The sequence below is a fragment of the Pantherophis guttatus genome, chromosome 4 (genome assembly GCF_059756535.1).
Source record: "Pantherophis guttatus breed Tessera chromosome 4, ASM5975653v1, whole genome shotgun sequence".
NCBI lineage: Eukaryota > Metazoa > Chordata > Lepidosauria > Squamata > Colubridae > Pantherophis > Pantherophis guttatus.
The window spans coordinates 25,613,819-25,638,176 of NC_142066.1; the positions used below are offsets into that span (position 1 = coordinate 25,613,819).

The 24,358-nt window shown below is 40.9% G+C and overlaps 1 protein-coding gene across 2 annotated transcripts in view; it reads right to left on the reverse strand.

Moving 5' to 3' along the window:
* Positions 1 to 1,239: 1,239 nt before the first annotated feature.
* LOC117666814 (putative carbonic anhydrase 3) overlaps positions 1,240 to 24,358 on the reverse strand; it is a 74,992-nt gene continuing 51,873 nt past the window's right edge. Inside the window, exons 5-13 of one of the 2 annotated variants that reach the window (XM_034419793.3) lie at positions 21,043 to 21,111; positions 18,139 to 18,228; positions 16,705 to 16,734; positions 12,734 to 12,898; positions 11,564 to 11,709; positions 9,412 to 9,501; positions 4,376 to 4,448; positions 4,119 to 4,282; positions 1,240 to 1,509 (exon numbers count right to left, since the gene is read on the reverse strand). In XM_034419793.3, coding sequence (XP_034275684.1) covers positions 1,342 to 1,509; positions 4,119 to 4,282; positions 4,376 to 4,448; positions 9,412 to 9,501; positions 11,564 to 11,709; positions 12,734 to 12,898; positions 16,705 to 16,734; positions 18,139 to 18,223 — 921 coding nt within the window. In that variant the 5' untranslated portion in view covers positions 18,224 to 18,228; positions 21,043 to 21,111 and the 3' untranslated portion in view covers positions 1,240 to 1,341. The remainder of the gene's footprint in view (positions 1,510 to 4,118; positions 4,283 to 4,375; positions 4,449 to 9,411; positions 9,502 to 11,563; positions 11,710 to 12,733; positions 12,899 to 16,704; positions 16,735 to 18,138; positions 18,229 to 21,042; positions 21,112 to 24,358) is intronic. The other variant, XM_087891790.1, reaches the window with a different exon arrangement.

A 24,358-nucleotide genomic window follows, 5' to 3' on the forward strand; every position in this document is an offset into this window, starting at 1 on the left:
CCTTGATTAGTTTCCATCCATTGTTTCTTGTCCTGCCTCCTGATGTTTTGGAAAATAAGTTGACCCCCTTTTCTTTGTGGCAGCCCCTCAAATACTAGAATACTGCTATCATGTCCCCCTAATTCTTCTTTTCTCTAGACTAACCAACCCCAAATCCTGCAGCCATTCTTCATATGTTTTAGACTCCAGGCCTTTAATCGTCTTAGTTGCTCTTCTCTAAACTTTTTCCAAAGTCTCAACATCTTTTTTGTAGTATGGTGATCAAAATTGGCTGCAGTATTCCAAGTGTGGCCTTACTAAGACTTTATAAAGCAGTACTAATATTTCAGGTGATTTTAATATACAACTTGTGGTAAAAGTATTTGATAGCTCAAGGAAGATATGTCCTTTCTCTGAGTCATACTTTCTTACTATAATTCAACCTTCTCAATATCCCCTAAATCTGTTGGGATGGCTGTTGTCATTAGTTATTCTCACCATTTTTTTCAGGAAGATCAGCATTTTGTATCTGCTTCCATTGCAACCGCTGTGTCCTCATATTAATTTTGTGAGGTAGGTTAAGTGTAGATAGTCAGCAACCTGTAATTATCTAATAAACCTTGTGACGGAGTGGTGATTTGAACCTGGTCTTGACCTGAACTTAGGTAAACCTGTTAACTCTGTCACCATAATAGTGGCTCACTGGAATACTGTACAGGAAGTCCTTGTTTAGCAACTACAACTGAGATCAGCAACTCAGTCAGTAAGCTAAGCGGCCTTTAATTAAATCAGCAAATGTGCTTATTCTCTTTTTTCTGTTCTCCTTTGCTTTATAGGTCTGTGTGAATGTCATAAATGAGAGGATTGGTCACAAAGTTACATTTTTTTTATCATCATCATAACTGTGAATGGTTGCTATATGAGACATTCGCTAAATGAGGACTATCTGTACTGTACTATATCCCCTAATTTCTAGATTAGAAGGATCTGGAAGACTCTCTCAGAAGAATTTTATAGTGTCTTTCCTAGATTTGAATTAATGGCCTTTTTAAAAAAAAATTAGAAACCACCATATTTTAGATGCCTTTGAAGTCAGAGTAGGCAAGATACTACTACATCCTAAATCTCTTTTCAAATTCATTTATTTTCAGTTCTTATTCTCATAATAAGAGTTTTTTTGTGGTTGAGATGATGAGAGTTTGTATCTACCTAATATATAAAGTAATAAATACAAGCTTAATTGAAAAACCACAACAAACATTTTATGGATATTACTGAGTTTATTTAATATTGTGCAAAATTAGACTCACAACATTCAAGACCGGAAGACCAGGTTTTATTCAAGAGAAGCTGAAATCCTCTTCAAAACCATCTGGAAAAGCAATATCCAATGCAGGTGAACAGTGATTTATGTTCTGTGTAGTAATAGACTTCTCGACCATTTAAGTCCTGCGTAGGACGGAAATTGTTCTCCATTGGTCTGTTATCTTTAATAGTAGTAAAATATAGTGAGGTTCTCATTATGTTAGCCTGGAAGAAGGGAGGGAGAAAAACCAATGGCAGAGAGGAGAGGAGAGGAGAGGAGAGGAGAGGAGAGGAGAGGAGAGGAGAGGAGAGGAGAGGAGAGGAGAGGAGAAGAGACAGCAAAAAGTGAAAAATTACTTCATCCATCCAGAACTCAGATTTTTTAATATCTTAAGTAAGGATATCTGACTTTCAGCCCAGAGAACATTCTATTTCCTGAAATTACAACCAGTCAATTTTCTGCTGTTTCAGACAAGAAACGTGGAAACAAAGTAGTCCTCAACTTACAACCAAAACTAAGACCAGAATTTATGTTGCTAAGCAAGGCAGTTGTTAAGTGAACTTTGCCTGATTTTTATGAACTTGTTTCTTGACATAGTTGTTCAGTGAATCTTGCTTCCCTTCAATTTGCTTGTCCAAAGGTTATAAAAGGAGATCACGTGACCCCAGGACACTGCAATGGTCATAAATGCAAGTCAGTTGCCAAGGGTCTGAATTTTGATGACGTGACCCTGGGGATGCTGCAATGGCCATAAGTGTGAAAAACAGTCATTAGCAATAAGTCACTTTTTCCTGTGATGTTTTAACTTTGAATAAATCACTAAATGAACTATTGTAAGTCGAGGAACTACCTGCCTATTCTAAAAATAACATCTTGGGGCTTAAATGCACAATGTGATTGCATCTCAGCTGGCTTAAACATACAGGTAGACCTTGATTTACAACAGTTCATTTAGTGACCATTCAAAGTTAATTTATTACCATTTTTCACCCTTATGACCATTGCATCGCAGCTTCCCCATGGCCGCAGGATCAGATACACCTAACAACCATGTTACTAATTTAACGACTGCAACAATTTGCTTAACAACTGTGGCTAGAAAGGTCATAAAATGGGGCAAAACTCATTTAACAAATGTCTCACTTAATGACATCCATTTTGGGCTCAATTCTGGTCATAAATCGAGGATCCCCATATATAGACCTGCAGGTGGCCCTCAACTTACGTTCACAATTGGGGCTGGAATTCTGGTCGTAAGTCATTGCAGACATAATTCAAAGCACCTATGTGACCAGTTCTATTTTGGAGGGGAGGGGGGGTCCTTTTTCACAATGCTGATTAAGCAAATTACTGTGGTCGTTAAGCAAATCCATTCTCCTGAATGGGCAGTTTTTGCCATAAACTGGCAAAAACATAACAAACCATGGGTCATGTGACCACGGGATCCTGCCACCAGTCCTAAATGTGAGCAGCTGATAAGCCCTTGAAATGTACTCATGTGACCTTGATGGGGTGGAAGCGTGGTTGTTTTGCAACATTTTACAATGCTTGGAAGTGTATTATAAGCCATAAAGCACTTTTCAGAGGCCATCATAACTTTGAATAGGCCATCATAATAACCTGTCATACGTTGAATGCTATCTGTACCCCCTTCAATGCTTCCCTGGCCCCCCACCTCAACCTCCATCAGCCTCTTGTTGCCGCATCTTATCTGCCTCTTAATAGGGCCAGCTCTATCAACACGGGATCAAAATTTGGACGCTTGGCAACTGACCCATATTTATGACGGCTGCAGTGTCCGTCCGTGGGGTCATGTGATTGCCTTGGTGGTGCAGCAGACTAAAGCACTGTTAAAGTAGCACCAGCTGCCTGCAATTATTGCAAGTTCAAATCTCACCAGGCTCAAGGTTGACTCAGCCTTCCATCCTTTCGAGGTAGGTAAAATGAGGACCCGGATTGTGGGGGCAATAAGCTGACTTTGCATAAAAAAGAACACCGCTTGGGAGGGGCCGAAAGCCCTACTAAGCAGGTATATACAAAAGTATGAAGGCTTTTGCTTAACGCATTGTAAGCTGCCCTGAGTCTCCGGAAAAGGGCGGCATATAAATCAAACCAATAAATAAATAAATAAATAAATAAATAAATAAATAAATAAATAAATAAATAAATAAATAAATAAATAAATAAATAAATAAATAAATAAATTTTGCAACCTTCTAACAAGCAAGGTCAATGGAGAAATCAGATTCACTTAACATCCCTGTTACTAACTTAACAACTGCTGTGATTCACTTAACAAATGTGGCAAGGAAAGTCGTAAAATGGGACAAAGGTCACTTAACAAATGCCTCACTTAGCAACATAAATTTGGGGCTCAATTGTAGTCGTAAAGTTGAGGACTACTTGTAGCAACTGTGTCCTAATCCATAGAGGTTTTGCGACCTACTCAGGAATCTGAGCATTGGAGGATCAACTGACTCTAATAAGGGCCAATCCAGGGGTGAAATCCAGCAGGTTCTGACAGGTTCTGGAGAACTGGTAGCGGAAATTTGAGTAGTTTGGAGAACCGGCAAATACCACCTCTGGCTGGCCCCAGAGTAGGGTGGGAATGGAGATTTTGCAATATCCTTCCCCCAGGAGTGGGGAGGGAATGGGGATTTTGCAGTATCCTTCCCCTGCCACGCCCACCAAGCCACACCCACCAAGCCACACCACGCCCACAGAACCGGTAGTTAAAAAAAAAAAATGAATTTCACCACTGGGCCAATCTATTTTCAGAGAGCCTTAGAATCCATTCCTGAAAACTGAGATGAATCAGATCTTATCCACTCACCACTTGGTATGAAAGGTAAATGGGGTATGGAAACACAATCCAGTCCACAGCCTCGGCACAGGGTGGAGAAGTGAGAGAGCCTGAATAGCGGTAATAGTGGCTAAAATCTGCTGTGTGCAATAAACCACCCATAGAGAATTCCCCTTTCACATCATAAGAGTCATCTGTAAAACCAGAAAAAGAGACAGGTATAGCATCACCTCATTTTTAATTTAGGGAAGTGGCTGTGGTGGTGGTGGGAGTGAATTAAGACTCACCTTTCTCTGGGATTTCCTTGAAAAGCCTGGCTAGAGTGTCCCATGGAGTGACTTGTTTATGCTCTTTGTCTACCTGTGGGAAATTGAAAGAAAATAATATATGGTCTCCTGTGCATATACTAATAAACTGTATGTACACCATAGTTGGTGGGGTGCAGGAAATACAGATAGTCTTCAACTTATGGCCACAATTGAGCCCAAAATTTATGTTGTTAAGTGAATCAAATTGTTAAGTGATTTTTGCCCCATTTTGCCTCAGTTGTTAAGTGAGTCACTGCAGTTGATAAGTTAGCGACGCAGTTGTGAAGTGAATTTGTCTTCCCCATGGACTTTGCTGGTCAGAAGCTTGCAAAAGGGGATCAGGACACAGCAACGGTCCTAAATATGAACCGGTTGCCAAGCAACTGATCACCTGATCATGGGGATGCTGGAAAGGTCGTAGCTGTGAAACGCAGTCATAAGTCACTTTTTTCGGTGCCGTTGTAACTTTCAACAGCCACTAAACAAACAGTTGTAAGTCGAGGACTACCTGTAATGGCTTAGCTTGCAAAATAGTCTCTAAAGTGGAGATGCTAGCTTATAGAGAATATAGCATGAACATACTTGGGGCAAAAGTGGGTTACAGTTGCATTTATGTCTATATAGAGTCTCTGACTTACAACCATTCATTTACTGACCAATCAATCAATCAGAATAGAGCTGGAAGGGACCTTGGAGATCTTCTAGTCCAACCCCCTGCTCAAGCAGGAGACCCTATACACTATACACCCTATATACTGACAATGGCACTGAACAAAGGTGACTTATGAACTATTTGCACATTTACAACCATCACAGCATACCTATGGTCATGTGATCGAAATTTGGGTGCTGGGTAACTGGCACGTATTTAGGGTCATGTGATCACCATTTGCAAGCTTCCCAGCTGGCTTCTGACAAGCGAAGTCCAAGGAAGAAGCAGACTTGTTTAATGACCACATGATTCCTTTAACAACTGCAGTAATTTGCTCAACAACCATAAACTGAGGTATGACTCACTTAACAACTGCCTTGCTTAGCGGTGAAAATTTGGGGGTGGGGCATATTATGGTCGTAAGTTGAGAACAACCTGTAATGTGAGAATGACATTGGGAAACAGAAGAGAGAGCCAGAGATTGGACAAGCGTCACGTCAAAGATATCTCAACCCTTGGAAGGACGGAGGACATAGGAAGCTTTTCCAAAAAGACCTTCCCTAGTTTTCCAGAGAGTAAAAGGAGGGGAGGGGTGCCATATGTTCAGTCTTGCAAGTTTCTGTTAATGTAACCTTACAAGAGGTTGTACTCATTGCTATGCTTCTTGTCTGGACTACCTCGCAGGGGTGACTCACATATTATAATTGTCAATGTGTGTTCAAATTAACCAACACAATCCTTTCTATTAGTAGGGAACGTGATATGGGAACAACTAAAGCTGGTATCCTGATCTTTACGTACTTTATCTCACCCAAATCGGTTCTATGAAAGCTTTAAAATCATGATGGACAGCAGAGACAGTAACTAGGAGCCCATACAAATTAACATAGAAAATTATGTGGCATGAAAATTAAAAGCCTTCGACAATTTAAATTGGAGTTTTCTTATTTTACAATTAGAAAATATGAAATTCGGAGACAAATTTGTAAAGATGGTGGAAAAAATATACTCAACCCAAACGGCAAAGATAGCAATAAATGGAGATACTACCAAACAATACATAATAGCAAAATGAGTGAGACAGGGATGTCCTCTAACCCTCTTATCATTTATCTTAACATTAAAGATATTGTTAAATAAAATCAGAAGTGAAAACGAAATAAAAGGTCTGAAAATAAAAAAAGAGGAATATATAGTCCAAGCCTTTGCTGATGACCTGGTCTTCATTTTAGAACAACCAATACTGACAGGACCCAAATTATTAACGCAAATAGAAGAATATGGAAAAGTAGCGGGACTTAAAATTAATAAACTCAAAACAAAGGTATTAACAAAAAACCTCGCCAAGCAGCAGGAGAAAAAATTAGAAGACAAAATGGGTATCCAAACGAGAAAAACAAAATAAAACGTAGGAATATGGTTAACAAATAAAGGCGCTTGTCAATCAAAGAAGACAACTATAATAAATTAATACTACAGATAAAGAAAGAATTGGAAATTTGGAGTAAATTACAATTATCCTTTTTAGGAAAAATAGCATTGATTAAAATGAACAATCAATCTATTGTTCAATACTATTCTTATTCCAAGTAGTACCCATAAAATTAGGTAAAAACTTTTTTAAAGTTTAAATAAGTTAAACTTTTAATTTTAAAAGCTATTAAATAAATTAATAGCGAACTATATTTGGCAGGGAAAAAAATCAAGAATTAAAATACAATCACTGCAAGATAGTAGAGAAAGAGGAGGATTTGGTCTCCCAGATTGGAAAACTTACTATAAAGCAACATCACTTATATGGATCAAAGACTGGATGGAATTAAGAAACAAAAGAATGTTAACATTAGAGGGATACGATTTACAGAGAGGGTGGCATGCCTTTTTATGGGAAGGAAAAAATAGACAACATATCTATTTTCAACAACATTTAACCAGAGATGCACTACTACAAACATGATAAGGGATAAAAAAGAATCACTATGATAAAATTCCAGAATGGTTATCCACAATAGAGGCACAAATTTACCCAAATATATTGGACATTGATAAAATGAAAAGATATAAAGATTTGTTAAATAGCCAAGGGGAACTGAAAACAAGGCAGGAATTAAAAGAACAGGATACAGACATTGATTGGTGGCCTTACATGCAAATAAAATCTAGATATAAGACACGGATTCCAAAGAGAAGTACATGAATTAGATTAAATCCTCCAAGGCACAGAAGATAAATTGATTAAAAAAATTATAATTATCTATTAAGATACAAATTGGAAGAGGAGGTAGTTAAGGAAAATATGATAATTTGGGTGAAAAATTTCGGATATAACATTGAATTGGACAAATGGGAGAAATTATGGAACAAAAATTATAAACTGACAATGTCTGTATCCTATAAAGAAAACATGTACAAAATGTTTTATAGGTGGCACTTGCCACCAGCCAGACTGGCAAAGTTGTTTCCCAATACTTCACCAACGTGCTGGAAATGCAAACAGCAAAAGGGAATGTATTACCACATTTGGTGGTCCTGTCACAAAGCAAAACAATATTGGAGTAAAATTAGATCACAATTAGAAGAGATAACTAAACAACATATAGAGATGAGGCGAGAAATATTTTTATTAGAAATACTCCCAGGGTCATATAAAAAAGAAATACAATATTTAATTATTCATATTATCACAGAGCAAGAATAATCTATGCACAGAATTGGAAAATCAATATATCAACCGAAGATAATTTGATCAGAAAAGTTTTGGAATGTGTGGAAATGGACAATTTACAAAGGAGATTCAAGAAAAAGAGGAAACAGAATATTACTTAGTGTGGGAGAAATGGTATGAATGGCTGGAGGAGAGAGATAAAAGGCAAGGAAAGATCAAATAATGGTCAAAATAGGACTAGAAGTACAATAACAAATATGGGGGAAAAAACCTGTAGAAATGAAATTGTGTACACGGTTATTTATATGTATATATGTAAATAAATAAATTAACATTAGAAGTGTATGTACAAAAGATACATTAGAATAAGGGAGAAAAAATGTATGGGTAAGAAATCCTTTACCGGTGCGAACCTGTTGAAAAGGAAAAATTGTTAAAGCTTTCTTTTTATTTTTTTAAAAAATGTTTAATACTTTTTTTAAAAAAGAAAATTATGTGGCATGCCATGACTTAGGCAGCCTAAAGAACAGACAGACTTTTAGAAACTTAGAATAACAAAATTGGAAGGGACCTTGGAGGTCTTCTAGTCCAACCCCCTGCTCAGGCAGGAAACCCTATCATACCATTTCAGACAAACAGGTGCCCAATGTCTTCTTAAAAACTTCCAGTGTATTCACAACGTCTGGAGGCAAGTTGTTCCACTGATTAATTGTTCTAACTGTCAGGAAGTTTCTCCTTAGAGAAGTTGCTTCTCTCTTTGATTTGTTTCCACCCATTGCTTCTTGTCCTGCCCTCGGGTACTCTGGAGAATAGCTTGACTCCCTCTTCTTTGTGGCAACCCCTGAGATATTGGAACACTGCTATTATGTCACCCCTGGGTTTTTCTTCACTAGACTAGCCATGCCCAGTTCCTGCAACCGTTCTTCATATATTTTATCCTCCAGTCCCCGAATCATCTTTGTCTCTCTTTTCTGCACTCTTTCTAGAGTCTCAACATCTTTTTTTCTTTGTGGTGACCAAAACTGGATGCAGTATTCCAAGTGTGGGCTTACCAAGGCATTATAAAGTGATATGAATACTTCATATTATCTTGATTCTATCCCTCTGTTAATGCAGCCAGGAAGTGTGTTGGGGTTTTTTGGCAGTTGCAGCGCACTGCCAGCTCATATTTAAATGGTTGTCCACTAGGACTCCAAGATCCCTCCCACAGTTACTATTATTGTCTTAGCAGATACACCAAGTTGACTCAATTTATAATTTACTGTTTATTAAAAAAAAAATTATATGTATATGAAATCTTAATCTGTTCACTACCCTGAGTCCTTCGGGAGAAGGGCGGTATAGAAATTCAATCAATCAATCAATAAATAAATAAATAAATATTATTGAGCCAGATGCCAGCTATACTATACCCGTGCTTTTGGTTTTTCTTGCCTAAATGCAGAACCTTATTTTTTTCACCATTGAATTTCATTTCTTCATATATAAAGAACGCCCAGTGTTTAAGTCTGTCGAGATCCTTCTGTATCTTAAGCCTGTCTTCGGGAATGCTGGCTATTCCTGCCAACTTGGTGTCCTCTGAAAGTTTGATGAGTTCCCCATCTATCCCCTTGTCTAAATTATTGATGAAGATATTGATCTTGAACCAATCCAGTCTTGGATTGGCTTTTCTCCTGGCCAACCATTCGCGTTGCTCACCTCTAATAAGAATGCCAGGACGACAAATCCATCAGACTGCTTCGATGCCTCTTCTATAGTCATGTTGTTTTTAGTATGAACCAAGTGCATCTGGTGCAAGAATGGAGAACGAGCATCAGCGGCAATATTTTAAATAGAGTGTAACAATACAGGTAGTCCTCGACTTAACAACCATGTGTTTAGTGACCATTGGAAGTTACAATGGCACTGACAAAAATGACTTGTGACCGTTTGTCACACTTATGACCATTGCGGTATCCCACGGTCCCATTCTGAGGCTTGGCAACTGGCTCATATTTATGACGGTTGCAGTGTGCCGTGATGACATGATCACCTTTTGCATTCTTCTGACAAGCAAAATCAATGGGGAAGCCAGATTCATTTAACAGCTGTGGTACTAACTCAACAACTGTAGTGATTCAATTAACAGCTGTGGCAAGAAAGCAAATAAAATGAGGTAAAAGTCGCTTAACAACAGTCTCGCTTAGCAGTGGAAATTTTGGGCTCAGTTGTGGTCATAAGTCAAGGGCTGTCTGTATAATACAGCTTTTCTCAACCCTGGCAATTTTAAGATGTATGGACTTCAACTCCCAGAATTCCCCAGTCAGTGATTCCTTCCTCCCCTCCACATATACATACAGAATCTCTAATGCTCAGTGATTGGCTACTTGTAGTTCCCATTTGTTCTCTTAAGATAACTCTGATCACAACAGTAGTTGTATTCCCTTTTTAAGAAGTAACCTATTCTGAAAGGACTTTGCACCTCCCATTACTGATTTTGACATCCTTCCCCTGAGGACTATCAGCAACATATAAAATAGCTTATGAAAAAAGCTGCTGAAATAGAAATGCAAAAAGTTAAAGATTCTGGTTGCAGAATAGTAAAGTGATATTAGCTGGTCAAATAATCGGCACTATAGTTAGTCCAAAAGGTGCCTTTGAAAGAGGCAACTGGACTTTCTTTGTCTTTTCTTGAAGACATTTCACTTCTCATCAAAAAAGCTTCTTCAGTACTGACTGAATGGTGGGGAATGGAAGAGTTCATATTCCTTGCAATCATCTGGTCATTACTACTCTTTCTGGGAATTGTTGAATTGCCACTTTTCCACCATTCAGACAGAACTGAAGAAGCTTCTTAGATGAAAAGCAAAATGTCTTCAAAGAAAAACAAAAATGAAGTCCAGTTGTCAACCCCCAAAACATTGCCTCTTGAAAAAGCACCTTTGGGACAACCATGGCCTGGATGACTGAGAAGCTTCATAGACAGGCAAATAGTCCTTGACTTACAACCATTTGCTTTGTGACCATTCAAAGTTACAAAGTCACTGAAAACTGTAACTTACAACTGGTCTTTACACCTACAATCAACATCCACACGGTCACCTGATCAATATTTGGACACTTGGCAACCTGCATGTATTTACAACAGTTGGAGCATCCTGGAGTCACATGATCTCCATTCGTGACCTTCCAAGTTGACAAGCAAAGTCAATACAGGAAGTAGGATTCACTTAAAGACTGAAAAATTCACTTTACTGCAATGAATCATTTAACAACCGTGTCAAAAAAGGTCATCATATCAGGCAAGATCCACTTAACCATCTCCATGCTAGATGACATAAATTCTGATCTCAAATTGTGATTGTAAGTTGAGAACTACTTGTATTTTCTTACTATTAAGCCAAACATTCATCCAGGGGTTGGTTCTAAATTTTTTTACTACCAGTTCTGTGGGCGTGCCTTATTTTGTGGGTGTGGCTTGGAGGTCATGTGACTAGATGGGCGTGGCTAGCTGGTCAGAGTCATTTCTGGAAGGTCCTCGCACTTACGACCAGTCCTTGCACTTACGACCCGATTCATTTGTTTGCTTTTAACACTGATCAGCTGTAGGACGGCCCTTTGAAGCCCTGTGGCAAGAGTTTAAACAGGTTTTTTCCCTCTAGTCATCAGCTGGGACTCAGGAGGCAGCAATAGATTGGGGGTGGGACCAAATAAAAGGTAAGAATAACGTGGGTGGGTGGGGGAGAACCGGTTCGGTGATGTCATATCGTCACCGCTACCAGCTCGGCCGAACCGGACTGAACCAGGAGGAACCCACCACTGCATTCATCCCTTAGCAATTCCATTCTTGCCGGCATCCTGAATTTATTACCTCCATGGCATAGCGTTTGCCATCGATTGTGTGCTCTGCGCCATTGCTATTTTCGGTGCCCCAATGGAAGTGGCACTGCCACAGGTAATATTTTGCTGAAAATCCGGGACCAGAGATTGTTGCTTTGACCTCAAAATTTATTTGAGCTGCAACAGAGCGAAAAACAAAATTAAGAGCAATGATGGGTCTTTGACTAAGGAGCAAACTGGCATTAGTCCAATAGATGATTCGTAAATCAAATTAAGTGTTTAGGAAGGTAGGTGTCACACAATCCCAGAAAATCTCACTCTTAAATCTGTACAGATGATAGTAGATTTTAGGAGAAGCTCTCCTATTCTATAATATTAGACAACACAGTATAAACAGTAGAGAGCTCCACGTTTCTGGGTTCTATAATCTCCCAGGATTTAAAATGGATACCTAACATTAGAACCATCATTAAAAAGGCGCAACAAAGAATGTTCTTCCTGCATCAACTCAGAAAGCTCAGATTTGCCCAAGGATCTGCTGATACAGTTCTACAGAGGAATTATTGAGTCTGTCGTTTGTACACAGAAACCTTGCTTAGTGCATTTACTAAGGACTGGCAATTTATCCAGTTTTTCTATCTAAACATCCTTGTCTTGGGTTCCTTAAATGAAGGACTCTTTTAACAGATAAAGGTCCATCTGTTTGCTATTTTCCATGTATGGCAGTTCCACTTTTGTTTAATAGACTCCGAGAGTTCACCTGCAATCTGAAGAAGATAAGATATGGCAGGAAAAGAGTTGATATTTAATAATGTTGTGACTATAGTCCACAGTAACTATGTGTCCCCTTGTTCAGTTTCTTCTAACCCAACTTTCATTTTATGTTGGGATAAAGAAAGACAAGTTGGTCTAGTAGTTAGATTGCCAGATAGAAAACGGGAGCTGCAACCCAGCTGAACTGCTATCGTTAGCAATATACCACTGTGATGTAGCACAAGGTTTTTTCAGCTTTGGCAACTACCAGATATCTAGGCCTGGATTTCCAGAATTCCACAGCTGGCAGGGCCATTGCTGAGAATTCTGGGAGTTGAAGTCCGTCAATCTGGAAATTGCCAAGGCTGGGAACCATTGGTGTCAAAAGTATTCTTCCAAGTGAACTTCTTATACATTTAGCAATAGATGGTCATCAATGAATACGTACCGTAATGCCCTGTATTCCATACTTTCTTGGCGATGTTAAGGTTTTCATACTCAGAGAAATATATGGATTCGAAATTAGATTTGTGTTTGGCTGCCTTGCTCTCGATGTTGATGGGAGATTGTTTCTTGCCACTGCAAGAGCCAATAGGCCCCCAGGTGTTAGGTCCTAGCAGAAAAAGAGTAAGGAGATGATTATATTCATCATATAATTTTTTTTTCTTTTTGCAGTTAGAACACTTTTTCAGAATTTGGCAAATGTATTTACTCAGTCAGTTTCCAGATAAAATTCAAGGTGTTGGCTTTGAACTTTAAAGCCCTTCATGGCTTGGGGCCAGGTTATTTGAAGGACCACTTCACTCTTATTCTTATTCTCTTCTCACCCACCTGGCCCACCAGGGCGGGATGGCAGGGCATGTTGCAGTCCCATTGATTAGGAATTGTCATTAGGAACTCATCAAATTTGCAGATGACACTAAGCTGTCAGGAATAGCCAATAGCTCAGGATCCAAAAACGTCTTGACAGACTTGAACAATATGAATTTTAATGTGGAGAAAACCAAGGTTTTACACCTGGGCAGGAAAAATCAAAGTTTAAAATATACATTAGGCGAAACCTGGCTCAATAACAGTAACTGTGAGAGGGACCTTGGAGTCCTAGTGGACGATCCCTTAAAAATGAGCCAGCAGTGTGTGGCAGCAGCCAAAAAAGCTAATACAATCTTTGATTGTATAAACAGATGCATAAAATCAAAATCACGTGAAGTATTTATACCGCTTTATAAAGCCTTAGTAAGAACACACCTGAAATACTGCATCCAGTTTTGGTCACCACATTACAAAAAAGATGTTTGAGACTTTGGAAAAAGTGCAGAGAAGAGCAACTAAGATGATCAAAGGCCTGGAGACTAAAACATATGAAGAATGGTTGCAGGACATGGATTTGGCTTGTCTAGAGAAAAGAAGGACTAGAGGGGACATGATAGCAGTGTTCCAATATTTGAGGGGCTGCCACAAAAAAAGTCAACTTATTTCCCAAAGCACCAGAAGGCAAGACAAGAAACAATGGATGGAAATTAATCAAGGAGAGAAGCAACCTGGAATTAAGGAGAAACTTCCAAATAGTGAAGACAATTAACCAGTGGAATAGTTTGCCTTCAGATATTATGGATGCTTCATCACTGGAGGTTTTTAAGAAGAGACTGGACAGTCACTTGTCTGAAATGGTATAGGACAGTGATGGCTAACATTTTTGCCATCGCGTGCCAGGAAGAGGGAGCGGGGGAGGTTTGCACATGTGCCCACACCCATAATTCTATGCACCCCACCCTGCGCATGTGCGCCCAACCCCCATTCCACCCCCCCACTCCAGGCACATGATGGCCCGATAGGCCCGTTTTTCTTTGTCACCTGGCTCCAGATCCTCTCTATGCATCTGGGGAGGGCGAAAACAGCCTTCCCCACATACCCCCAGGCCCTCCGGAGGCAGGAAACAGCCTGTTTCCCTACTTCTGGTGGGCCCAAAAGGCCTGAAAATCAGGTGGCCGGGGTGCGCATGTGCGCAAGAGCTGAGCTGGTGTGCCCACTGATATGGGTACGCGTGCCATAGGTTCGCCATCACGGGTATAGGATCTCCTGCTCAAGCAGAGGGCTGGACTCGAAGACCTCCAAGGTCCCTTTCAGTTCTTTTCTGATTCTGATCTGGTGGGACCACAAAAAGGGCCTTCACGGTGGTGGCTCCTTTTTTATGGAACATCATTCCCTCTGAGGTACAGTTGCCCCTTACCCTTGCTTTTCTAAAAGTCCCTAAAACATGGTTTTGTCAGCAGACCTGGAAACCACAAATGGAAATGGAGCTGATCAACTGGCTGATTTGATTGCATTGTTGCTGCCAGGGGGATGGGGTGGGTTTGGGGATTTATCGGTATTTATTATGTGGTGGAATTTTTAAATTTTGTACACCACCCAGAGTCACCTATCTATGAGTTGGGCAGCTACAGAGGTAGTCCTCGACTTACAACCACATATTGGAGTCCCAAATTTTTGTTGTTAAGCAGCACAGTTCTGCCCATTTTACCATCTTTCTTGCTCCAGTTGTTAAGTAAATTGCTGTAGATACACCGGAGTATAAGACGCACCTTAGTTTTTGGGGAGGAAAATAAGAAAAAAGCTGATTGGTGGGTGGATCAGCTTCCCGGAATACCCCCAATCAGCTGTTCCCAGAGGTGAATTTTAGCAACAGGTTCATTGGTTGTGAGCTCTGTGCCTTGCTTTTTTTTTTGTTTTTTTTTTGTTTTTTTGCTTTTTTTTCTGCCTCTGAAACTTCTGAAACTCTGTTTCAGAAAAAACTTTTTTTCTTGCCTCTAAAAGCCTCCGAAACAGCTTCAGAAAGAAAAGCCTCTGAAGCTCTGTTTGGGGGCTTCTTTTTCTGAAGCTTCGTTTCTGATGCTTTTTTCAACCTCTGAAACCTCCATTTGAGAAACTGGGCGGGGCTGCATTTGTAGTATATGACGCACTCAGATTTTCACCCTCTTTTTTTGGGGAAAAAGGTGCATCTTATAGTCCGAAAAATACGGTAGGTTGTTAATTGAATCTGGCTTCCCCATTAACTTTACTTGTCAGTAGTAAGTAGTGAGTGAGTGAGTGAGTGAGTGAGAGAGAGAGAGAGAGAGAGAGAGAGAGAGAGAGAGAGAGAGAGAGAGAGATGCTAGCCTTTAACAAAATCTGAGATGTACACTTCTTCAAAGTGTCCTCCGTGGAGGAAGTAAGCAGTACATTAATTATAATAACAGCCAATGTTAAACTTAAGGTGGTCACTGATTCCATTAAAAACCCCTAGATCGGGGATGTCCAACCCTAGCAACTTTAAGACCTATGGACTTCAACTCCCAGAATTCCAGAACTCCCAGAGTTCTGGGAATTGAAGTCCACAAGTCTTAAAGTTGCCAAGGTCGGACAGCCCTACCAAGGGTGGGTTCTAAAAATTTTGAATACGGGTTCAGTGGGCATGGCTTATTTTGTGGGCGTGGCTTGATAGTCATGTGACAATTCTTTAGGATTTAGCAGAGGTACTAGTCTACCAGGCTTTTAACTGCTTGCAGAGCTGTACCGGTCTACTCATTTGTTTTTAGAGGCACCGGTCTACCACCACACTGCCTTTTAACACTGATCAGCTAATATTGGAAAAGGGTTGATGTGCCTACAATTCAAGAATGGACTTTGAAGATGGCCAATTTCGCAGAAATGGCGAAGATATCAGCATATTTAAAAGACCGGACACAAGAGAGTTATGTATGGGAGTGGAAGAATTGGATAGATTATGTGCAGAATAAATACCAAACTAGGAAGTATCAGATAGTTTTTAGCTAAATGTTGTGTAGAAATGTATAGTCTATAAGGGGTGAAATAGTTTATTGTGATGTAAAAATTTATAGTGCACAGGGAGGGGAATAGAGGGGGGGTAAAGTATGACATAATATAATGTGGATGGATTTCACCTTGGGGAAGTCATGGGGAGGGAGGGGTTGGGGGGGTTGGGGAGGGATGGTGGGGGGGGAAATGGGAAAAAAATTTGTTGTTTGTAAAACTTTTCCAATTAAAAAAAAAAACATTGATCAGCTGTAGGGCGGCCCTTTGAAGCCCTGCGCCAAGAGTTTAAACAGTTTTTTTCCTTCTAGCTGATCAGCTGGGACTCAGGAGGCAGCAATAGATTGGGGGTGGGGCCAAATAAAAGGTAAGAATAATGCGGGGGGTGGGGGAGCGGTAGCGCCAGAACCGGTTCAGTGATGTCATATCGTCACCGCTACCGGCTCAGCAGAACTGGGCCGAACCGGGAGAAACCCACCACTGAGCCCTACCCTAAATGGATTGCTGAATTTGATTGAATTTGTCAATCTTCATTGATTTTCCTACAACGAGCATTGTGGTAACTCCAATAAGAAGTTTTCTGGAGTCAGAAAAAAAAACACAGCTTACCACATTTTGGGTCGTTATAGCACCAATGTTCTGCAAGATAGAAAAAGAAAAGGAAAATTAAATGGCTTTTTAAGGAAACATTGAAAGCAACAAATGCTAAAAGCATTGGTAAGGTATTTCTTGCATTCAGTAGCATTTGCAGGAACGTCAAAAAAAAAAAAATCAAGATGACAACCCAGCCAGGCAATCAAAGCCCTGCCCCTTTTTATGTGTGGGCGTCATGTGTATAGTTATGGCCACAATCTTGACTTTTTTGACTCTTTCTAAAGACATTCCTGCTTTCATTCAACACCTAAACCAACTTTTTGGCATGCAAACGGATTGTCTAATCCTCTTCCTCACCAACTTTCCCAACCCCTCGCATATAGGAACTGAAGATATTGAGAAAACTCCTTTCCCCAAGATAAACATTACAGATGTTTAAAATGAAATTCCCCCCCCCCAAAAAAGAACTATTGTCCTTGTTTAGATTTTAACTTCACAGATTCCCATAAAAAGAGGGAATGCTACTCATTTCTAATCACAGGTTCACTTGAAGGACTGACTCCTTCAAAGCAGGGGTCTCCAATCTTGGCAACTTTAAGACTTGTGGACTTCAATTCCCAGAATTCCTCAGCCAGCTTTGCTTAAAAGTCTTAAAGTCTTAAAATTGCCAAGGTTGGAGACCCCTGTTTCAAAGTACAGGTAGTCCTTGACTTACAACCATTTGTTTAGTGACCAAAGTTACAATGGCACTTAAAAAGTGACTAATGACCGTTTTTCACACTTACGATTGTTGTAGCATCCCCATGGTAATGTGATTAAACTTCAAATACTTGGCAACCGGCATGTATTTATAACCGGCATGTAGTGTCCCGAGGTCATGTGATCACGTTTTGCGACTTTCTGACAAGCAGAGTCAACTGGGAAGATACATTCACTTAACAACAGTTTTACTAACTTAACAACCTCAGTGATCACTTAACAACTGTTGCAAGAAAGGTTGTAAAATAGGGCAAAACTCACAAGAGCTGTTTTGCTTAGCAACAGAAATTTGGGGTTCAATTGTGGTCGTAAATTGAGGACTACCTGTAGTATAGCTTTGGTAACTGTAAACTCTTAATTTACAACTAGGACAGGGGTGGATTCTATTTACCTTTACTACCGGTTCGCATCATGCCCGCGCATGCACTGTTCACTTATGATGACGTCCAAGTCAGTGGGCGGAGCCTTCTGCTAGTTTTACTACCGGTTCTATAGAACCAGTCCAAACTAGGGGCAACCAACCACTGAACTAGGAGCAACTGACGCCAAATTTCTCTCCGTTGCAGATGACGGGATTCAGATAATTTTCTAAAACTGGCCATTAAGGAGGTTGTCTCCCACTGGAAACTGAAATTGCAAATCCATATTCTAGGAAGGTCACATGGTAGAAAACGTACTACCAGTACTTACCATCAGAAGTAACACAGAAATTTTCCAGGATCAGGAAGATCAGAATGCATGCTGATAATTTCAACGGAAAACCAACACTTCCCATTGTACCTGCATAGAGGAAGCACGTCGTTAATAGATTACAGAGCCAATCTTTTTCTCCCACACGTAGTTTGTACAGCCTTGAGTAGGAGGTTGGATTAGAAGATCTCTGAGGTCCCTTCCAGTCTTATGATTTTATGTTCTATATTCTAAATTAAAAAAAGCTCTGAGCAGGTTACCAAACCAGTCAACTAAGGAGGCTAGCCTTCTGGAATCTAGCAATTCATGAGTTTCTCCCTGCTACTTACCTGCCCAAACAATAACTTGCATGATAACTATGCTAAACATTAATTAATTCCATTTCAAAGGAGGTAGACTTTTTTCAACACGTCACTCTCTCGACATCTCCAATTCCAATTTGCCTACAGGTTAAAATCCAACACACGTGGTCCTCGACGTACGACCACAACACAGCCCCAAATTTCCATTGTTAAGCAAGACGGTTGTTAAGTGAGTTTTGCCCAATTTTGCGAACTTCCATGCCACTGCTGTTAAGTGAATCTCTGCAGTTGTTAAGCTAGTAACCTGGTTGTTAAGTGAATCAGCTAGTAACTGCGTTACTAGTTTAACAACAGTGGCAAGAAAGGTCGCAAGATTGGGCAAAACAACAGTCTTCCTTGGCAACAAGAAATTGTGGGCTCAGCTGCGGTTGTAAGTCGAGGACTACTTGTATTGGAGTTTAACCTGTAGGCAAATTGGCTTCTGCTTGTCAGAATAGGTGATCACATGACCCCGAGACACTATGACTGTCATAAATATGAGTCAGTGTCATATTTTGACACAAGTGTCTGAATTTTGACCGCGTGACCGTGGGGATGCTGCAACGGTCATAAATGTGAAAAATTGTCATAAGTCACTTTTTTCAGTGCTGTTGTAACTAAACAAATGGTTGTTAAGGCTAACTGTGCTGCAAGACCACAGGTTGGGAAAGATTGCCATGTACATGTTAAAGAATCCCATTTATATATCTATTATATATTATTATATATCTCGTTGGCAGGACGGATCTGAGCATAGTGAATCCTTAAGCTAAAGGAAACTGCCGAAGCTGCATTTGGCAAGTGCAAAGAGTGCATAATGCCACATAAGAGCTGACGTTGGCAAGCCTGCTGCCAGGATGCATAATAAATCTCGATGGGTGGGGCAGGGCCTCTCAAAAGAGATGGTGTGAATGCTGCAGAAACATGGCCTGTTTTAAGCTGTCTATGGGGGCCCTTTAAATAGGCCTTTCTGTAGGCATTCAGGGAAGGCGTGGTCTATGGGAGGTTCTATATATGACAAGGGAGGCGGTGGCTCAGTGGCTAAGATGCTGAGCTTGTCGATCGAAAGATCAGCAGTTCAGCGGTTCGAATCCCTAATGCCGCGTAACGGGGTGAGCTCCCGTTACTTGTCCCAGCTTCTGCAAACTTAGCAGTTCGAAAGCACGTAAAAAATGCAAGTAGAAAAAGAGGGACCACCTTTGGTGGGAAGGTAACAGTGTTCCATGTGCCTTCGACGTTGAGTCATGCTAGCCACATGACCACGGAGACGTTTTCGGACAGCACTGGCTCTTCGGCTTTGAAACGGAGATGAGCACCGCCCCCTAGAGTTGGGAACGACTAGCACATATGTGCGAGGGGAACATTTATCTTATATATGACAGTGTAGTAAAACTGCAGGACTTTAAAAACACTGACATTTTGAGAGCTCCCTTCAAATGGAAAGATGTAGACCGGGTGTCCACAAATGCTGGGCTGCAGCCTACTACCAGGCCGTGGCCTGTTCAAAACCGGACCGCGGGCGAAATGGGCAAGCGCACACACATGAAGCTGTACTCCTGTAAACACGTGCATATGTGCAAATCTCCACTCATGCGAGCAGAGGGTGCTTGCGTTTGTGCAGGAAGCTCCATTCATGCGAATGGAGCTTTGCGTGCAAGCACAAGTGGCCTGCCACTCGCTCTCGAAGCTCCATTTGCATGAGTGCAGGGCGCATGCACAAATGGAGCTGTGTGCGTGTGCTGGCCACTCACACAGACACACCCCGGCTGCCAAGCTGGAAAGATTGGGGACCGCTGTTCTAGATTGTCATTTGCATAGCTTACGCCTAATTCTGATGCTGCTCGAGGGTCAGTAGTAAAGCTTATCATGCACAGAAACAGCCTTACTCAATGGAGATTGGGAAACCTCCAAAGGCTGCTGATCTGATAAGAAGCTTGGAAGATACCACAGGCTCCCCAGACCAACCTCCTGCAGCAGGGCAGTTCTACATATCGGTTGACTGATTATAGATGTGATTTATAACCTGGCTTTCATACCGCAGCTCAACGTTGTGGCAGTGGTGCTCCTCTTCCACCTGTTTTCCTATATAACCACAACCTGGAATATAGGTTGGATTAAAAGGGAGAGACTGGCGTCTTGTCACTCACTGAGCTTCTGTGACTGAGAAGGAACTACAACCTGCATCTCCCTATTCCTACCTAAACCAGCCACCTGCACCACTACACTACCTTGGGTTCTAGCAAGTCTAGCCCAAAGTCACGTAGTGAGCTGTGAAGGCTGAGAATAAACTCAAACCTGGGTTTCTCTTTCCTAATCCCACCTCTGAAGAACCACTACATTATACATCTGCTTCCAAAAATCAAAGGGAATCAGCCCACCTACGATTCCCGACCCATCTTGCCACAAGGACATTCCGAGAAGTCCTTGAAAGCAAAGCAGGTTCCTCGCTGGAGACCAAGGAGAAGCCAGAAATTTGTGAGGGACTTCACATCAAGGTTGAAAAACACCTGGCTTCTCTTGGATTCAAACTCTACCTCTGGGAGGATTTCTCCCTGTTGCTTACCTGCTCCGCTTGGCTCTTTCTGGTGTTGAAGTCTTGGGGAACCACTTCTTTTCGGGAGTGTCTTTCTGTCTGAGGAAACACGGCTTTTATTAAGGGCTTGCTCCTCCCAGGCAGAAGGAAGCAGTGGGTAGGCAGGAAAATTAGACACACCTTCAGAAAAGAGGCATTGGACCATCCACCCAGGGACTTGCCTATTGGTAATTTTTGTTTGCCTATTTTTTCACACTGGGAGGAACTCACCTGCATAGCCAACCAATCAAATGGAATTAGCTGACCGATTGATCATCAGGCTTTGTGATTGGATGGCTGGCGTCCCGATCTTGAATCACGTTTAATTATGTAACAAGAATGACAGAGTTGGAAGGGACTTTGGAGGACTTCCAATCAAACCCCCTGCTCAATTGCTCTGTCTTTACCCATCTAAGGACCCCGAATGCAGGTACTCCTCGACTTAATAACAGTTCATTTAGTGACCATTCGAAGTTACGAAGGCACTGGGAAAAGCCTTCGTAACTTGCCTAGTGGCATTTTTCACACTTATGACCATTGCAGCATTCTCGTAGTCACGGGATTTACATTTGGATGCTTGACACCTCAGGTTCATATTTATGACGGTTGCAGCGTCCCGGGGTCACCTGATCCCTTTTTGTGACCTTCAGACAAGTGAAGTCAATGGAGAAGCCAAATTTGCTTAACCACCATTGTTATTAATTTAACAACTGCACTAATTCACTTAACAAACATAGCAAGGCAAGTCGTAAAACGGGGCAAAACTCGCTTAACAAATTTCTCACCTAGCCCCATAAATTCTGGGCTCAGTTGTGGTCATAAGTCGAGGACTACCTGTACAGAAGTGAGGTCAGTTGGGAATGCTGGAAGCTGTAGAACTGAGACATTTGGAGGGTTTCTGATTGGACACTTTCAGTAGAGGTAATCTTCGATTTATGACCACAATTGAGCCCAAAATTTCTGTTGTTAAGTGAGACAGTTGTTAAGTGAGTTTTGCCCTATTTTACGACTTGTCTTATCATGTTTGTTAAGTGAATCAATGCAGTTGTTAAATTAGTAACAACAGTGGTTAAGCGAATCTGATTCCCCACTGATTTTGCTTGTCAGAAGTTTGGAAAAAGTAATCACATTATCCGGGGCATTGCAACCGTCACAAATAGGAATCAGTTGCCAAGCGTCTGAATTTTGATCACGTAACTATGGGGGATGCTGCAATGGTCATAAGTGTGAAAAATGGTCTGAATAGAATAGAATAGAATAGAATAGAATAGAATAGAATAGAATAGAATAGAATAGAATAGAATAGAATTCTTTATTGGCCAAGTGTGATTGGACACACAAGGAATTTGTCTTCGGTGCATATGCTTTCAGTGTACATAAAAGGAAAAAAAAGAAAAAAATACATTCATCAAGAATCATAAGATACAACACTTAGTGATAGTCATAGGTTACTAATAAGCAATCAAATCATACTAGGAAACAAACAAGTCACTTTTTCTGGTGCCGTTGTAACTTCGAACGGTAACTAAATAAACTGACATAAGTCGAGGACTACCTGTATTTGCTGATTAAGGAACTAAGGAGAGAATAAAAATATCTCCCACCATTCCTTTTTCTTCCTGGATCTTCATTTCTAGTTAAAACCCAGAAACGGGGTTTTTATTTTGCTTGTATTTTTCTTGATAAAGGTAAAGGTTTCCCCTTTCCATTCATGCCTGACTCTAGAGAGCGATGTTCATCTCTGTTTCTTAGCCGAGGGAGCCAGCATTGCCCGAAGACGTTACCATGGTCATGTGGCCAGCCTGGCTATACGAGGCGTACAAAACACTGTTATCTTCCCACCAAAGTGCTACCTATTTATCTATTCACATTTGCGTGCTTTTGAAATGCAAGAGTGGATAGAGCTGGAGCAAGAAATGGGAACTCACCCCATCAAGCAACACTCGGGTCTCAAACCCAGACTGTTAACTTTCTAGCTGACAAGCTCAGTGGCTTTGACCGCTGAGCCATCGTGCTCCCTCTTTTCCTTGATACTTAGAAATTTGACATTGATGATCAATGGAGCAGGTTCTTAGGCAACTTGAAGATGATTAGATTTCAACTCTCAGAATTCCACAGCCAAACTGAGATTAAGAGGTTACGGAAGGCAGAAGGGTGGGCAAATAGGCTGATCAGATTTGCAGGGGAGTATTTGAGGGACAAAATCCAAAAACCTTCTTATTGTAGGTAGTCCTCAATAAGGAGGACTTAACCGGTCGCTTAGCAATTGTTCAAAGTTATGATTGACCTTGAAAAAGGAACTTAAGACCCGGATTTGAAGTTCTGATATTTGTCACTTTCCCCCTTTGGGGTCACATGACTGTATTTTTGGCTCTCGGCAATGGCCTGCATTTACAGCCATTTGCAGTGCCCCGTGGTTATGTGGCAACAATTTGGTTTTCCTGGAAATCAAAGTTTACTTCGGTTTCTGGCAAAAAATGTTCCAAAGTGATCACTGGGTTCAGTTAATGATCATGGCGTTTGCTTAATGACCACAGTGTTCACTTAACAACTGCCACAAAAAAGGTCATAATTTGAGGATTATCTATACTTAATAAGAGTGCAGTCCAGGGAAATTTCCACAGCCAAAAGTTGCTTATAATACAACTATAATATTTTGGTTTAATTCCTTGAAGGGAGATCTTTCCTATCAGTTCAACCTCCTGTTCATTAAGGACCTATTTTGGGATTTTCTGGATTCAGTGGTGGGTTGCTACTGGTTCGCCCCGGTTCAGGCGAACCAGTAGCAGCAGCTGTGGGAGGCTCCGCCCACCTGCCTGGATGTCATCAAATACGCTCTGTGCATGTGCAGAAGTGGCGTGTGCGCAAGCAAAGCAGTAGCAAAGGTAAGGGAAACCCACCACTGTCTGGATTCCCCAGAAATTGAAAGGGCTTCCGTAAATTCCAGGCATAGCCTTTTTCCCTTTGCTTTTTTTGAGCATTTGAGAATCAGCAGAAATTCTAACGTTGTTCACTTAAATCAAGAATGGAACACCGAAACCTCAGGGCATCAGCCACAAAGCGTATTTACTACTCTTCTTTAATTTCTCGGAGTTTATAAGAAGAAACCTGCAATTCCTGCCTTTCTTTCTCGCACAATAAATCATGGATAGGAGAGTAGCTCTATTCTGATATGAAATGCTGGTGAAGTGCTTGGCAAACAGCCAAACTTATGAGCCATGATAATTATTGGGGATCGGTTTTTTAACGCCAAGACGTAGATGCTGGAATCGATGCTTTATGTGCATCGATTCACTCTGGCATCTTC